Source organism: Ambystoma mexicanum, chromosome 11 (genome assembly GCF_040938575.1).
Source record: "Ambystoma mexicanum isolate Mex_15411 chromosome 11, UKY_AmexF1_1, whole genome shotgun sequence".
Lineage (NCBI taxonomy): Eukaryota > Metazoa > Chordata > Amphibia > Caudata > Ambystomatidae > Ambystoma > Ambystoma mexicanum.
In genome coordinates, this window is record NC_090934.1 from 353,285,165 (window position 1) to 353,303,771 (window position 18,607).

Below are 18,607 nucleotides of genomic sequence, written 5' to 3' on the forward strand. Positions count from 1 at the left end.
CGCCCCAGGCCCATCCATCCCACCCCCTCTATCAAAGGCGATTCGCACCCAGGGATGCGCGCTGTCAGGGGCACGAAAGGCCAAGGTGCCAAACTGCATGTACACTTCAAAAGGTATCCCATGCCAAGGGGCCATTGCTCACATGGCCTCCTCAGACCCCGTGTCTCCAGCCAGGCCTCCCCTTGAAGCAGGCCGCCCCCCTGCAATCCACATAAGTGTGTCTCCATTCAGCAGTCTTCCTGTGCCTTATCTGCACGCCCCAGGCCCATCCATCCCACCCCCTCTATCAAAGGCGGTTCGCACCCGGGGATGCGCGCTGTCAGGGGCGCGAAAGGCCAAGGTGCCAAACTGCATGTACACTTCAAAAGGTATCCCATGCCAAGGGGTCATTGCTCACATGGCCTCCTCAGACCCCGTATCTCCAGCCAGGCCTCCCCTTGAAGCAGGCCGCCCCCCTGCAATCCACATAAGTGTGTCTCCATTCAGCAGTCTTCCTGTGCCTTATCTTCACGCCCCAGGCCCATCCATCCCACCCCCATCTATCAAAGGCGGTTCGCGCCAGTGGATGAGCGCTGGCATGGGGGGCTGTCAGGGGCGCGAAAGGCCAAGCTGCCAAAGTACATGTACACTTCAAAAGGTATCCCACGCCAAGGGGCCATAGGTCACATGGCCTCCTCAGACCCTGTGTCTCCAGCCAAGCCTCCCCTTGAAGCAGGCCGCCCCCTGCAATCCACATAAGTGTGTCTCCATTCAGCAGTCTTCCTGTGCCTTATCTGCACGCCCCAGGCCCATCCATCCCACCCACCCTCTATCAAAGGCGGTTCGCGCCAGTGGATGCGCGCTGTCAAGGGTGCGAAAGGCCAAGGTGCCAAACTACATGTACACTTCAAAAGGTATCAAACGCCAAGGGTCCATAAGTCACATGGCCTCCTCAGACCCCGTGTCTCCAGCCAGGCCTCCCCTTGAAGCAGGCCGCCCCCCTAAGACCACAACATACATACGACATTCATTCACAAACACACCCCTGTTTCTAATACTTTATAAACCACTTGATATGTCTCATGAGAACATCTTTGTGCTTTGCAAGTCAACTCCTGAACGTGTTACCTGGCAACCACTGAGATCTACGCTAATCTGCTCGTCGTCGTGCTATCCGTGAACTTCTGTGACCGCTTAGAGCAAACCCATCAGTGTGCTACCTGTGGCCACCCACCTATTCTCCTGCAACATACTGCTCTGCTTGCTGAATCCGACTGTTTGTTGGTCAAGGTAAGGCCATGTATCCTAGTCATATTTCGCAGATTTTTAAATTTCTATCTATTTGCGAGTAGAGTACACAATAGTGCTATGTTCATTGGTCTCATTGCTATTGACTTGAGTTTCCATTGCTATGCTATCAATAGATCTATTTATTTTCATCTGTGTCTATTGTCATCGAATTGCATTCTTCGGGGGTCCAGTCTATAATGTAAGCATGTTTCCTTCTCGTGCAATACAGAACATCCAAGGGATGAGTCACATGTTCAGATTTTAGTCACATCATTTATACATTTCTACAACTTATGCAAATACTAAGCCGCACATAATGAACTGGTACAGTTCATGCGACCAAAACAAACCTTGCATTGATCATTGTATGATTCATTTACTTTTGTATGAAATCTTTATTCTTGAAGATTGTACAATAATGTCGATATTTACTTTTCAGGTTTATAAACAATGCCTGCCTGTTCGATTAGCGGTTGCCCTTCGAAGACCCATGCGAAATCTGAAGGCACTAAAATGCATGTATTCCCGAAAACTGTTGATCGAATAAGAGAATGGGTCAGACATTGCGGATATCCACTGGATGAGCTGGAAAGTAGAGTCCAACAAGTCTTACAGGACAAGAGACGATACCGCATCTGCAGCCGTCACTTTTCTTTCCTTGGACATGTACACAACATCTTGGGTAACAAAGAAGAATAAACGGCGAACGACACGGAAATTGCTCAAAAACGCTATTCCCACTCTATTCGTCCACATTCCGCCACCGGTGAGTCAAGTGTCCGGATTTAGCTTTAGGCCTTGCGGTAGTGTGTAGGTATCCAAAAGGATGAATTGATATTGTAGGTGTTCTGTCCCTTGTAATAATTTTGATATTGATATGAGTGTATAGTTTTTTGAATAATGACATTTATCAATATATTCTTTTTCGATTTCATAACCCACAAACGCAATGTATATATATGGGAACAGGGAATTGTGCTGTATTGAGCATTTTTCAAGTATTCTGTCGCCTTACATGGCTATGTTTCATATTGGCATTTCATTATCAATCATTTACCTTTACAACTTCTTGACTATCCCTTGAATCTGAAGCAAGAACATTCTACATCCTTGACGTGGTTGCAGTTATCAACCACTTCTAGCGCGTATCAGGTGATCTTACTAGGCTAATCCGCTACAGACTTGTTTTATGCATGTCAAGTAATAGTTTTATTTTATTGTGTAATTATTTTACCGAATGTTTGGTTAGTGCTTTCCAATTGATATATACCTTAGTTATAGTCCACTGGTGTTTGTTTTCCGTTATAATTAGTGTTATCCATACTAATGCTAGTACTGTCTTTCAGGGGGATGCTGAAGCGTCCGCCACATCTACAACATTTCTAGATGTTCTTCACCAGCAGGAGGTATAGATACTGACAGCTCCATCAAGCGTCATCATCAGAGCTGGAATTCGTGTCGTTTGATTGTTCTACACAATGTTTCATTCGTGGTTAGCCGTTCATATGTACCTGTGCTGTCGACCCCAGGTGTGTGTTATGTTTTCACTATTGTAATCCTCATTAATGCAAGTACTATGTTTCAGGCAGTTGATGGAGCGTCAACCCCTGCACTTGATGCAGAGCCTGACATTCAAGTAATTCCAGGGGAAGTGGAAGCGGGACCATGCGTATACGAATCGGCGCAACAGCTTTTGGAAGTGCGCACTACATTTGCAACATCCATAGATATTCTTCAGCAGCACGAGGTATGGATAATGACAGCTCCATCATGCGTGATCATATAACGTGATTCATTTGCTATACTTTCTTCCCTATTAACGCAAGTGCTGTGTTTCAGGGAGACGACGAAGCTTCCACTACAATCACAACATCTTATTTAGATGATGCAGATGTAAATAAATCGTAGATATAAGTCGATGAAATGTGATCATATTTAGATTTTCCTTGATTCTTTTGGACAATGCATCATTTGTGGTTATCTCTTTATATGTACCTGTGCGTGTTTGGCTATTGAGATGTACCCGTGTGTTCGTCCTCACGTGTGTTTTATGCTAACAATATTTTGATACATAGTAATGAAAGTACTATATTTCAGGGAGACGATGGAGCCTCATTCCATGCTGTCTATGCGGATTCAGAAAATATAGCCGTTGCAGCGCAAGAGGAAGGGAGGACATGCGGAAACGAATCAGAGCTACAGTGTGCAGACGTTGAAGGTCGAGTCAAAAAAGTTGCAAAGAAAAAAAACAAAAAAAGGTTAGTTACAAACAGTTCATAACTTTAAAAAAATGTTTGTGCTGGGGACTATTTTATGTTTTTTTCCAGTCAATTGTACTACACTTTATCTTGTGTTTAAACTGAACATCCCTTTTCCAATCTCTCCTCCAGTTACCTGTGGGTGTCAGAACTATACATACACAGACAGTGAAGCGAATGAGAGATGTGGCTTGCCAGACCGTGTACACTATGGAGGAACTATTAATTGAGGCGAGGCGTGTTCAGGCTCGAGATGCTCATGTCCAATGGCCAGAGCATGCATTAACTGTGTTTGGAGACTACAGCAAAGTTGCATTGGACCATAGCTACAGTGCGACCGCACCACCACAAGAAGATGTTATTGAATGTATTGAAGATAGCTCTGAAGTAGTTGCAGATCAATTCACACAATCTACACCCGCCAAAAATTTGCCACCAAAAAACCTGTCGACATTGTTGTGTTCTCCCATCAATGTTGAAGTAATAGATGTCGAAATGACAGAGAATGAACCAGCCGCAGCATCCATAGACGCATCAGAACTTGATATCAGCGATATTACTTTCCAATGTGTTGAAATCTCCACAACATCACAGGCCGAAACAACGTTGACGCAGGATGACAGTCTAATGAAAGATGGCAAATACATTGTATTCGACAGTTGTTTGATGGAAATTATAAGTATGCTGAAATGTGTGCATTCCATTAAAGGGAAAGTATGTGGGAAGCCATTGATTAATGTGACTCGTCAAATAAAAGGCAGTAATGTCAAAATAAATGCCGCCTGTAGATTAAATCATAGGTTCTCATGGTCTGCACAACCGATGCTGGGTAAACTGCCAGCAGGCAATCTACTGTGTGCAGCTGCATCACTTTTTAGTGGCTCCAGTTTTAGAAAGTTATAGGCTTTCTTTCAGTTTGTGGGACTCCATTTCATTTCTAAAGCGCTGTTCTACATATGCCAACGTGATTATCTGTTTCCGGCCATTAGTGATGCTTGGAAAATTGAACAATTGTCTCTAGAAAGTACATTCGAAGGCAAACGATTCAGGCTAGCCGGCGATGGACAGTGCGACAGCCCTGGATTTTCTGCCAAGTACTGCACCTACCACTTTCAGGACATGGATAGTAAGAAAATTGTGAGTTCGGTGGTCGTGCAGGTAACACAATGTACATCGTCAGTGGCCATGGAGAAACTAGGATTTATAAAATCAGTGGAATATCTACAATCAAGGGGAATGCACATCGACCTCATAGCCACGGATAGACACGTTTCAATTGCCAAGACAATGAGAGAGCAGTTCCCACATATTAAACATCAATTTGACGTATGGCATCCTGCTAAATCAATCAATAAGAAAATCTCCGCTGCAGGGAAAAAAAAAGGTTTTGAAAGTATTTTGCAGTGGTCCCATTCTATCACCAACCATCTTTGGTGGAGCTCAAAAACTTGTGAAGGGTCAGTGGAAATACTACTTGAAAAATGGCGGTAACTGATGCACCACTGTACCAACATTCACCGCTGGACAGCAAATCAACATTTCCACCAATGTGAACATGGCCCTTTGTCCCCAGAGGAGGCACGGAAGAAGAAGTGGTTGATTCCATCTTCACCGACACACAAAGCCATTGAGAAGATTGTTTTCGACAAAACTCTATCAAGAGATTTGAGAGAACTGGCAGAATTCTGTCACACAGGAGATTTGGAGGTGTTCCACAATATGTACAGGCCAAAGCGCTTGCATTTTAGCTTTCGGGGCATGAAACATCGCACTCTACTAGCGGTCTTGGCCCATAACAGCAATGTCGGACGTGAACAATCTAGGACTAGGGGTAAAGTAAGGATGCCTCGCTACACTAAGGTGTTTTCAAAACGAAGTAAGCAATGGGTGATCAAACCAGTCTATGATGAAATGCAGTTCGACTTTGTGAAAGGCCTTATTGTTGCTGTGTTAGAGAAGCACAGATATGGAATTTTGGACGTTTCTGTGCAGAGCAGTGATCCATTGCCACCGAACATTGCGACTGTGCCATGCCCACCCGAAGCACAGCTGATTGGGAAGTACAAATCCCGGTTTAAATAATTGCAATACGATTGTCTTTTTGTAAATAATTGTTATTGTACAGTGTACCTGTAACCTTAACCCCTATCTTCATCATCATGGGTGGCGAACAAGCTGTGTGTCATCTTTGAATTCTCTCTATTCACCTCATATATGTGTATGTATATATTTTTCTCATGTCTCATCTCATGTAAATGCTGCGCACTGTTAACGGAGGGGAGGCTTGCGTATTGCAAATAATAAAACAAACAAACAAACAATAAATCTCACTTTGCAGACAACGGGGACAAAATTGGGGCACTTAAAACGCGCCAACCAAGCGGGCCGTGGCATTTGGGAGAGAAGCCAGTTCGCATTTGCACATTGAGGCGCACTACATAGACGGATTCTAAACTTCAAGTTCTCATAGATGCCTATAAAACGTGATGTTGCAAATAAAGAATGTGAAGGACAGCGCCCAGATGAGGCCCACAAGTCACACTGGAAGTATAAGGGTATATTGTTTTTTTACCTTGAGACAGGGACCATGCCGAAAGAGCTACATTTGAAGGGCGTGCGCAATAACGTAAGAGACGATAAGGTAGAAAATTCAGAAACTAGACCGAGTTTCATTTTAGTTCAGTATACGAAAAATCGTTGTCAAGAGCACGGTCCGTTTTACAGACTGCATTACGAAGAGACACAATGGAAATTTCAAATATAATGTAAGTAAATCTTTACACGCTTTTATACCGGAATGAAGATTTAACGAATGGATGCATTAATAAATGAATGAATGAAGAGCTAGGAAAAGCAAGTAAAACGTGTTCGTAGTGGGCACATGGGCATGCAGGTCCACTGGTCTCACCGATCTAGGTCCTTGGCCCAGCCACTTTTCCCTGCACTGCCTACCTGCACTACGGGACTGTCTCTGTATCCTTCAGCCCCTTCTCCCGGCATTTACCTTGCACTTGCCACCAGCTGGCCCTATTATTTAATTTGTATTCACCTAACCATGTACAGGACTTTTACCACCCCTCCCCACTTCCCCATGCGCGATCAGAAAGACACCTGACCTAGTAGGATCGTTGTCTGTCTGCCCTTGTTCCCCACCTGCCTCGTCGCGCCTAGAAACACTTGAGTATAGGCGCGTTACAAATGCCATATCATATATCATATCATTCCTCACGCATGTAGACTAACTGTCGTTTATCATTGTATGTTGGCCTCGATTTATTTCGTTACTTTTCGCATTGATTTCAGAGCCGAACATACTCCGTTGAACTATCCTTGCAAGCAAATAGTTTCTGATCGGCTGTAATAAATAAAATAAGTAATATTAATGAAGATCGGCTGGCGAAACTAGTTATAATTTTTTTGTTTTCATAACAGGTATTTGCTCCCCTTCTGCTACTGCCATCGGTTTGAGACACCAGCAGATGGCTTTTACAGTAGACACCTGCAGCTTCGTGTGAACAACTGGAGCACACTGACAATTTTATGGGACGATCGCCAAGGGCCCATATGCCCTTACGCTGTACTAGTGGCTAGAAGCAACATATCAACCTCTACGATGGACTAGTGCCTAGTTGATGGAACAGCCTTGCGGTTCACCGTGCTTCCAAAGTGCTTCTTTTAACGAAAAGCAACACCCTGTGTACCATGGCGGATACAGATAAAAGTAAATAAATGGTTTTCGGAGTTCATATGGCAATTGCTGAATATTCTCTAAACATTTAATGTAAAATAAATGTACTTTACCAAATGTACCATGTTGCTGTTTGATTTTAAAGTACAGTTTCATATTCCGAATTGTGGCGCGCTGTGTTGTGAGATGGTCTGTGTTGGTTTCCGGGTTCTGTGTGGAGTCGCGTAGAAGACGACTGGGCGCGTTTGCCTACGCAGCACAGTAACGTCACGGAGAGAGGCGGGGAATATGAATGTTTGGATAATGTCAGGCTCAGGGGCGGAGGAATCGATTTAGTGCCGCAAAAGCAGGTCAGCCAGGGCGATGCGGCAAGTGATAGGATTATCAGAAAATGGCTGCGCCCTGGTGCTTGTTTTCGCGTGCGTTTAATGGACGAAAACTCAGGTAAGGTCCATAGGAAAATTTTCTAAAATCGAGCCACTTAGGCTTAAAAAAACATGGCCGACCCGTAGGGACAATAACATTTTTTACTAGACCATGCCTTTAACTTTGACTTTCCCTCCCTTTTAAATTCCTGGAGAGCCATTTTGCTCCTACTTCATTTTGTGAGCTTAACTTGTCTGGAATTTAAGGGAAGTGGTGTGTTGTATTAAGAGTGTGATTTTTAGACTGCTTATAATAGTGTACTGTTATACAACTGAAGAGTGAAATAAATGTATATTCTTTTACTTGAAAACCTTGAGTCAGTGTTTGCCTGAATCATAGTAATTTCTGTCCTTTGTGTAACTATTTGATACTGCTCACTTACTCTTGAGATAAGTCTGGCTGCTCCGCTACTGCTACCACTTTAACTGTGTAGTACAAGCTTGTACCAAAGGTGAAATTGTACTGTCACTTGTAGTCTTAAGTGTGTGTGGTGTTCCCAAAGAGTACTGCATATAATTCTGCCTAACACTGTCCCATATGCCGTGCTCCCTGCTTGCCCGCCCTCACTCTTATTCATCTGAACACGCACATGCTTTATTGCTGTACTATCCAATCTAAATGAAATGTCCTCCGCCCTCCATTGGTCTAGTCCACTCTCTTTTACTCTTTCCTCTGTCTGTGCTGTTCTTCAGTGTGCCAGCTCTACTCGTGCTGCTTTCAGCGCCTCTTCTAATTCCTTCTGTCCCTTACAGTCTGGAGGTGGGGCGTTAGTTGGGGTAGGAACATACAGTGGTGGCTGAGGTGGGCACGTAGATCGGGTTAGTGGAGCCCGTTGCTGGACGGGCCACTAACGGATACAGTCCCTTGTGTTGTACTGAGGTCTCCCCGCCCCCTGTCATGGTTACTCCTCTTGGGGTATATTGCGCCCCACTCTCATCAGGGTCCTCTACGTCCTCAATCTCTTTCCTCTTCTGCAGTTGTTTTCTTTTATCCTTTTCTGCTAAAAATTTACTCATGTGTTCTAAAAAAAAAATTTTTTCAATTTGTTTTTATTATTTTAAAACAACAAACCAAACATTACAACTCTGAGGACGTTCATAATCAATAACAAACCAACACATTATACATTCAACACATTATACATTTCCCGTCCTCCCCCTCCCTCCCCACAAACTCGAGCCGTAACATCAGTGTCATCTTCATAAGCATTTTTGGGAATCTCAGTGCTTATTGACTCATCTGAGTCTTCTGTTTCATGACTGACCTGGTGAGGTGTAGCCATTGAGGTCACCAATTGCCTCCAGGCCATCAGGGGGCCCACTCCCTCTTCTCCTCCCCTAGTGGCAGCTTCAAACCAACCGCAGTTTCAGCTTCCGCCAATCTCAAGAGGTCCGCCCACCATGTCTCCACTCTAGGCCTATGGGCTGCCTTCCAACACATTGCAATCCTGCGCTTGGCCAGGACATATGCCAGGTCCTTCATTTTGTTGATCTGCTTTAAATTACGTGGCCTGGGGAAATTCCCAAGCATGCATGCCCCAGCAGACCCCACGTCCAGCACCACACCCCCACTGGCCATTCTCGTCTTTATTTCTTCCCAGAATCTATGCACCTCTAGGCAAGCCCAGAACATGTGCAGCAGCCCAGCCTCCTCCTCCCCACACCTGGGGCATTTCTGTATAGCTGAGCCTCCAAACCTGGCTATCCTTCCAGGGGTCAAATAGGCTCTGTGGGTGACATACAGCTGGATCTGCTGGAGTCTCGCATTCCGAGACACCTTTTTGTGGTACCTCTGTACTCTGTCCCATTGTCCATCGGTCATTGACTCTCCAATCTCCTCCTCCCAATCATGCCTCAGCTGAAGTAGCTCCCTCTCTGCCTTTGCTCTTAAGAGCTCATATATCCTAGATATTTTTTGTCCTCCCTCTGAGACATCATACATCATTTCCAGGGTGGCATCAGGTTCTTCCGCCAGCGCCGTCTCAGGCCACCTCCCCCTTACCCGTTTCAAGAGCCTGATGTATGTGATATATTGGCCGCTACGCACCCCTGTCTCCTCATGCAACCTCTGAAATTCCAATAGCTCCCCTTCCTGCAATATATCTCAGAGGGTGGCTAGACCCGCGGTTCCCAGTATCTGCGGACTGCTTCAAACAATAGGGGTCATCACCACATAGAGCCATCAGCGGGACCGGCAGAACGAGCAGGTCTGGATCGCCCACCGTTTTCCATGCTCTGCGCCAAACTTCCCAGCCCAACTCCAATAATCTGTATACCTATCTGTATACTAATCATACAGGATTTTATGTTCATCTGGTTGTATATATTACACTTTTTCTTTTGTTAAGTGATGTCATTATGAACGAGTATTGTTTTTGCACATCTTTTAAATCTATGCACTATGTGTTAGTCCATATGAGAAAATAAATCTGTTTTTTGCATTTATATATTTACGAACACAATGAATGATTTGTACATATCTTTGACCCCCCGATTGGATCTGCTATTTAGCAACCAACCACTTTACTAAAGCAAGTTTTTGGACCAGCTTTGATACTTAAACTGGTCCACCCCAACCATTACCTTGAGTATTGTTCACTAGCAAGGGTACATCTATTTATTTTTATGCTTTGCTTCCAGGCTCAGTGCCCTTGCTGAATTGAGCCCAACCCTACTACCTTATGGGGTTTTCTTATGTTACTAAGCATGGACAAGGACCTATAGGACCCGCATTCCGTGTCCGACTTACCTGGTTTCAGGAGCGGGACGATCACCGCCTCGCGGAGGGACGCCGGCAGTTCCCCCGCTCATATGCTTCATTAAACATAGCCAGCAGCGGCTGGAGTAGCTCCTGCTTGTATGCTTTACAAAATTTGCTGGGTAACCCATCCGACCCGGGCGCTTTGCATGTAGGTGGGTGTTGGATCACCGCCTCCAGTTCGTCTACGGTGATGGGGGCATCCAGATATGCACGTTCTAGGTTATCTAAGGTGGGCAGCCCCACATCCTCTATTGTTTCCAATATTTCCTGGCTCATATCCTCTCCTGTATCCTCATATAAACGTCTGTAGTACTTGAGGAACTCCCCATTTACCCCCTCTTGGGTGTTATAAGTTCGACCTTCCGCATCCCTAACCTCTCTGATCACTGGACGGGGAGTCTCATTTTTATATAGCCAGGCCAGTAGTCTACCTGGCTTATCCCCCCCTGTATGTAACCTCTCCGTATATTTCCTATAATTTAATTTGCATAATCTATCCCAGAGTTACATACAAGCTAATTGTAAGTCTTTTATCTTAGCGCTGTTCTTACGGGCGGTCCCAACACTACGAGTAAGGCCCTCCAGCTCTCTTTCTGTTTCCAGCAGTTTCCGTTCAATACTCCCTTGGAGCCCTTTAGATTTTGATATGGCTACCCACCCAACACCACCTTGAATGCCTCCCATACTGTTCCCACAGAACGTACACTGCCCGTATTAATTTCAAAGTATTCCTCGATAGCCACCCTCAAATCCTCTTGAAATTCCACATCCTGTAGAGCCTCAGTTCTGAGCCTCCATGTCGGGATACGCGCTCTGGGGGGTTGATGCTGCCACTCTACCACTGAAGGCGAGTGGTCGGATAGTACCCTGGCCTTGTATTCGGCCCCCACTATTTCTCCTGCTATCTCCGCCGCAGCAAACACAAAATCCAACCTTGTGTGCAGGTCATGTGGCGCTGCGTAGTGCGAATACTGCCTATCCGTTGGGTGTAACCTTCTCCACACATCCTCCAGACCAAGGTCTATCAATAGGGTCCTCAATGCTTTAGCTGCTGGCGCTGGCTTCCCTGATTTGTCATCTGACCTATCAATCATGGGGTTCAGGGTGGAGTTGAAATCCCCTCCCCACACCATTGCACCACCCACCAGGGGGCTAATTTTACTCTATAGGGACCTAAAATCTGCTGCTGTATCATGGTTAGGGGCATACAAATTTACAATGTTCACCTCCCTATTTTCCAGGATCCCCGCCACCACCACCATCCTGCCCTCTGGGTCTAGTATGTGGTGCCTATAACATTCCCTTTCCATTTCCTTCTAACCACCTCCAGCTTCTCCTTGGTGAGGTGGGTCTCCTGTAGCAAGGCTATGTCAATGCGCATCCTCTTTAAATACATCATCACTTTGTTGCATTTCAGATAGCTATTGAGGCCCCGCACATTTCAGGTCACCACTCTGAGATTACCCAACCCCATCTACTCAATGTACTCCCCCCTCCACCTTCCCCTACCCTCCAATATCTTCCCTGATGACCCGTTGTCCGACTCTTGGCCCTCCCACCCTAAACAACCCCCCCTTCCCAAAACCTCCCCCATTCCCATTCCAAAACTCGACCCCACTGCACACAACCCTTCCCCTCCCCCCGTCCTATCCAGCCCCAACAAATGCCCAGCTCCATCCCTGGATCTCAGGCCCACCCACGTCTGGTCCTGTCTCGTAACCGAAGACTAGGGCCCCGCGGGGCGTCACCGATCTAACAGTGACCTAACTAAGTGTACTACTAAGGGGTTTAAGGATTGTCTCCCGGAGCTCCCATTCAACTGATTAGGATAGTTGCATCCAACGGATCTTGCTGGCACATGTTTGCTGCAACCCGTTCCCACACTCTTTACTTAACACTATATTCAAGTCCCAATGACTACATCTGATTAGGATTATAGCCTCTAACGGATCTTGCTAGCATATATTGCTGCAACACATTCCCCCATCAACTTTATATAATGCCAAATTCTAGTCCCAATGTCTTATGTTATGTCGCCAGGGATGACCCAGCTGTGCGCTACTTATCTTCCGCTACTCCCATCTGGACATCCAGTTCCTGGGGGCGACCCTGCATGTCCAGCCAGTCTATAGCATCCTCCGGCGTCTCGAAGAACAAAGTTTTATTCTTATAGAACACTTTCAGTTTGGCCGGGTAGAGCAACATATATCGGTAGCCGGCTTCTCTCAACCTCCTTTTCACCGCCCCGAAGTTCATCCTGCTGCGCTGTACGTGCAAAGTATAGTCCGGGTACGCCGTGATTTGTTCTAAAAAAAACCTTATTATGGGTGTCCTGCTCTGGCTAGGAACGGGGCATCCCCCCTGTGTCTCTACCACCTACTGCTTATAGTATTACCCTATCTTTTCCCTATACAATGGCAGCGCAGTATACATGTATTCTAGCAGAGTCCCTCCTCCCATTTTGGCGGATAGCGCGCTCAAATCTCCTAAGCGTATGTTCGCGCGCTGCGCACGCTGCAGTTTGTCAAAGTCAAACCAGTTTTCTGCTCACTCTTCCCTGTCCCCCCCAGTCAAAGGTTTCTCCCCATCCCTTCACGCACACCCATTACCACACTATGGTCACTCAATGTACTTAAAATACCATACTAACAACACACTTGGGGCATTCACGTCTTACAAATAGAAATCGCAATACACTAGAACAACACTAAAACAACAAATACTAATATGTCCGAGCCCACCAATTATGCAGAGCTCCTACTTGTTTACCTCAGTGTACGCAAAGTAAATGGTACCATCATTTTCCCTCACTCGGAAAGGCTCCCTGAACTCCTTTATTTTCCTTCCTTATTTTTCCTCTTTAAAAAAATGTAATAAATAAAAACACCCAAATTCTTCTTTACTGCACAATTACACACTCCTTTTCCCCATTTGCAGAATCCCCGTCTTTCATGCATGTGCACCGTTCCCCTACTTGTTATCACTTGCAAGGGTATACTCATATGTGCGTGATCACCCAAACTCCTCCTTCACGAGGTCGCAACAATGGCTTGTACTCTCCTCGAAGCTGTGCCCTGCTTCAAAAAGCAGACAGGAATTCTGAAAAAACAGCTCCTGCACACATCTGGGACTGACGCGTCTGGCACTGGTCGCTGCAGGTGGCCGCGGCCCCTTTGGAGAAGCAGCCTGGTAGCCTCCGTCAGGATCACGTTGAGATCACCAAATGAAGACACGCCCCTGCATGCTCACTCCAGAAAAAATACAACCCGATAGGGAAAAAAAGGCCCAGGTCACCACCTGCAAGGATAACAAGTATTTATTTCTACAAAATACAAATGCATCAGCAAATGACTCTGCTGCCGATGAACGTTCTGCCGAATTGTGGATGTGCAGCAAGCTAAAAGGACGCCTGGCGTCATCAAGACCGTCACTACATACTGGGAAAACCTGCAAGATTGTTTAGAGCGACCCTATACATGGGTGGCCCACTCCATAGGGGATACTAGGCCATTGGTCCTAGCTTCCTTGTCCATTTCTATCCACGTGGGGGTGCTATTGGGCTCGTCATCCGCGATAAAACAGGGCCTAACAAGCAATTACTTATTCTGAAAAAAATGCTACTCTATCACTGTAAAGGTGCACCTGGCAGACACAGATGGGCCCAGGGGGAGAGCCAAGCTCACACCAACTTGCATACTTCACTCACTCCCAGATGCGCCAGTAGCCTCGAAGGTCTTCCACCCTTGCTTTGAGCTATAATTTCATCCCTCCCTCGCAGCTCGCAGCACAAATCACATGACACAAATCCAAAGGCAAGAAAGCCTTGCTTTCTGATCTTTCTGATCTTTCTAATCGATGGGGGTTTTACAGCTTTATGGTCGGTGGTCTGGGCCTGGCTGGTGCTGTGGTATGTGGGGGATCTTGTGATCAAAGTATAGGAAGGCTGTAACTCTGACATGTGGGGTGTTGGCGCTGAGGGATCATGCTATCTGTATTGTAAAATGGTAACTGCCAAGAGGTGTTCTGCCCCCTTCTTGTGGCCTTGCAGAGCACATTATTTCTGGGGTGCGAAGTCCTACAGCCTCTGAGACAATGGCAGGCTTGTAAATCGCCAAAGCTTACTCGTGATGGGGGCTATATCTGCGTGGGCCATGCAAATCTATTACTAACACGTTTGGTGCTTTTCGATGCGCTTGGGCCCATGTTAAAAAATGTCTGCCAACAAATAAGATGGCCCTTCACCTCATATAATAAGACTATGTAGCATCTACTGATAGGGGGGCACCTCATTTCATTAAGGCCTGTACTGGGGAGGGGTGATTGTGTATGAAGAGTGGCCTGTCTGGCTGTGAAAATCAGGGAAGACAACATAAATCACTATGATAATAAAGTAACTGCTAATTCCATGTCTTTTTCTCTTGTTTCAGGACATGGTCACCTATTATTTGAATCTGACCTATTCTAACATTGAGTCTCCAAGATGGGAGAAGGAGTACCGCTTGACAGAAACCTTCCATGTCCTTGATGGTTCTGTCAATTCCATGCAAGCAGTGCTGAATAAAATATCTACAAACAACTGTTACTTACAAAAATATTATGAGTATAACTCTGTTAATCATGACTTAACTATCTGTGATCACAACTGCAGAATTGATCATGTGTGTGCCATTAGAGAAGTTGATTATTCAAAATATGATGAATGTCTAAGCACCGAGAGTTCTTCTAGTATGTCACAGCAGGTATCTTTGTTAATTATCATTACATTAGTCGTACTTTTTATTTAAGTGGCAGTTTGTTCCGCACCATACAGTAGATGAAATGAATGAAAAAATGTACTTCTATTGCCATGGTAGGTGAATCACAGACAATGCAAATGTAAAATAAATTGTAAATTATAGTCCAACCAAAATAAAGGTTTAATTGATGGACCTTTAAATGCTAGATATTAAAGACATCAACTAAAACGCGGTTGCGTGTTCTTATTTTACTTTATACACGTTGACATGTGCATTATTGTACTTAAAGTCATACCAGGAAAACAGATAATAAGAGCGGAGGTGGGATAAGGGGATGGGCTTGGTAGAAGAGAGAGCGGGGATGGGTGGGTGCATCTCAGAACACTATGGGCCTCCTCGGGTTGGGAGGAGCAGCAAAAATGCGTCAGTAACGCTATTACTGTTCCCCCCAATCCCGAGTTTGGGCGGAAAGTAGCAGGTTTACCTCCAGCTTTTTTTCTGGAGGTAAAACTCTCCACTTTCCGCCCATTTATGGCACTATTACCGCAGCACTGATACTGCCGGCGGTAATAGCGCTGTTACAGCCCCATAGAGTCATATGGACCTATCAAAAAATGGGGAGTAACAACCTTACCACAACTCATGAACCGGCGCTAATAGCGCCCGACCGCGTTGCGGTAACGCTATTTGCATTGGCAGTAGCCCAGCAGATTTACTGCTGGCATACCACCAAGGCTGTGATGAGGTCCTATGTCCTAAGACTTTCCCAGAGACATATAAAGGCTGAAAGGCACAGTCTGTTATCAATGCACCATTTCAATGGGTTAGCTTTTCAGATGTTCAATGTGAGGGAAAGTATATAGTGGAATTTATCAAAAATAAATATTATGTTAAGTATGCCTAATCTTTTGCTAAGTAAAAAGCAGCTATCTAAGGAATTATGTGGCCCTGGGTACAGGCCCGTTGGGTGTTACCTAGATGAAAACATTTGAATTTGACGTGGTCAAAACTAAATGTGTTTAAGGCCCATATCCAAATGTAGTGGTGTATTCAGGCTTTCTGCTGCCATATACCCAAACAAGTGCATGCACCCCCCCTCATCTTTACCTGTGCCAGACTCGGCACCTTCAACAGATTAACCCCTTCAACAAACTCTGTCCACGTTGTCCAAACTGCGCACCTTCACCCCATTTTGTCCCCCAGTTTTTCTCCATAAAATTATAAGTACGTTTTTAAGGTTTCAGGGATTATAAAGTTATTGCTTCCTTATTAATCCAAGCCTGTCATCTTCTGTTATGTTAGTTGAAAGAATGTTTTCAGATCTCTGCTGCCCAAGATTTGGAGGAGACAGTGTGTTCTACAGTTGAGTGCACTAAAGGTGATTGTTACGGCTAATTATCACTTCCTCCAATAGAGGTGTGAGAAGGTTGGAACAAAGGACATTTTGGTTTAATGCCAATAATCCATATTTTCTCACAAATTGCCTGCTGTCACATAACTCAATTTCAACATGCGTCTTGTCAAATGGTAAAGTTTACATATTAAATATATTCAAGTTATCCAGGCACATCTGATAAAAATGGTTAATACAAATCATTTAGCCCCCTTCCCATGGTTACCCCAGAAGCTCAGTCTCGAGCCCAGGTTCTCTCTAGGTTGGATTATTGCAACAGCCTCTTTCTAAATCTACCAACTTCTACTCTCCGGCCTTTGCAACTTATCCAGAACAGGACTGCGAGACTTGTCCTTGGCCTCAAGACCTGGGATCGTATCTCTCCAGCCCTGAAATCTCTCCACTGGCTCCCAGTGGCTACAAGTATTAAATTCAAGACCCTTTGCATTGTCCACAAGGTTTTCTGGGGCCTGGGTCCAAAATAACTTTGCATGTCCCTCCGTAAATACCTTCACTCTCGAGCTCTTTGCTCCTCCACCTCCACCTTCCTCAGGGTCAGTTGTTTTTCAAAGAAACGAGCTGGGGCTAGATCTGTCTTTGGGTGGGGCCTTCCTCTGGAACAGCCTCCCTGCCACCATCCGAAACCATCTCCGGTTCCGGAAGCACCACAAGACCTTCCTTGTTGCTTCTACCTTCTCTCCTCCTCTCCCCTGCTGATCGGCTCTGCTTCGGCATTGTGCACCTCTTTACCGTCTGATTTTTGGGCCCAGTTACCTGCTCACCCTGCCACCCACCCACACTGCTTCCTGTCAACCCTAAATAACACCGTAGATCCCTTACTGCTATGTATCAAAATCAACATGATTAAATTGTTCAAAAAAGTACCAAACTCTGGTATCATGCATTTTTATGAAATTCTCTGAAAACAAAAAGGGCAAATTTCTAGAAAGTTATTTGAAAAGTTTATTATTTAGACAAAGAAAATCCTGATGGGCATAAAGGTTGTAATAACAAAGAAGTATAACAGAAATGGTTAAAACACTCACAGTTGTAATTCACAATTTTGTTTAAAGAACAGAAAACAATCAATTATTCTTTTTTTGAGAAGCAGAAAAAAATATTTTTTTAAAATAGGTTCTTCTTTGTTGTAAAGTCACAAAGAAGAAGTAAAAAAGGAATGGAGTACTAGTGGAGAGAAGATATATGGACGGTTCTTAAGGTAAACAAATATGACAGGTCTGTCATTAGGAATATTGGAGTTAGAGTTTGAGAGGATACGGTTGTTCTGTGTAGAGAAGGAAGAACTGTTTACCTTAAGAACCGTCCATATATCTTCTCTCCACTAGTACTCCATTCCTTTTTTACTTCTTCTTTGTGACTTTACAACAAAGAAGAACCTATTTTAAAAAATATTTTTTTCTGCTTCTCAAAAAAAGAATAATTGATTGTTTTCTGTTCTTTAAACAAAATTGTGAATTACAACTGTGAGTGTTTTAACAATTTCTGTTATACTTCTTTGTTATTACAACCTTTATGCTCATCAGGATTTTCTTTGTCTAAATAATAAACTTTTCAAATAACTTTCTAGAAATTTGCCCTTTTTGTTTTCAGAGAATTTCATAAAAATGCATGATACCAGAGTTTGGTACTTTTTTGAACAATTTAATCATGTTGATTTTGATACATAGCAGTAAGGGATCTACGGTGTTATTTTGGTCTTTTGTCCCCTCCTTTTCTGCTCATGGGGCAAATCCCCCCCCTCTTTCTTTGTTTGTCCTGTCAACCCTGGCACTTGGGTTGGTATCTGTAACCCTACAGCCCCCCCCCCCTTATCTGCACTTATCAGACACACCCTGTCTGTTGCCTTAAACCTAGCACTTGACACTTGCTGGCTGTGCTGGCTGCACTACCACTGTTTTATGTTTGTATGTATTCCTTTGCTCACCACTTTCCACTTCCCTCCCCATGCACTTTCCCCCTTCCCTCTCCCCTGCACTTGCGCATTCTCAATGTCACTGGGCCTAGTAAGATTGTTGTTTTGTTCTCCCTTGTTCCCCCTCCCTTGCCTTGTTGCGCT

General features: G+C 44.7%; 1 protein-coding gene across 1 annotated transcript in view; it reads left to right on the top strand.

Moving 5' to 3' along the window:
- The window catches only part of SMPDL3B (sphingomyelin phosphodiesterase acid like 3B), a 532,892-nt gene extending 517,527 nt beyond the window's left edge, over positions 1-15,365 (top strand). Inside the window, exon 8 of the mRNA XM_069623063.1 lies at positions 14,829-15,365. Within this exon, the coding sequence (XP_069479164.1) occupies positions 14,829-15,185 (357 nt within the window). The 3' untranslated portion in view covers positions 15,186-15,365. The remainder of the gene's footprint in view (positions 1-14,828) is intronic.
- Positions 15,366-18,607: the final 3,242 nt, after the last annotated feature.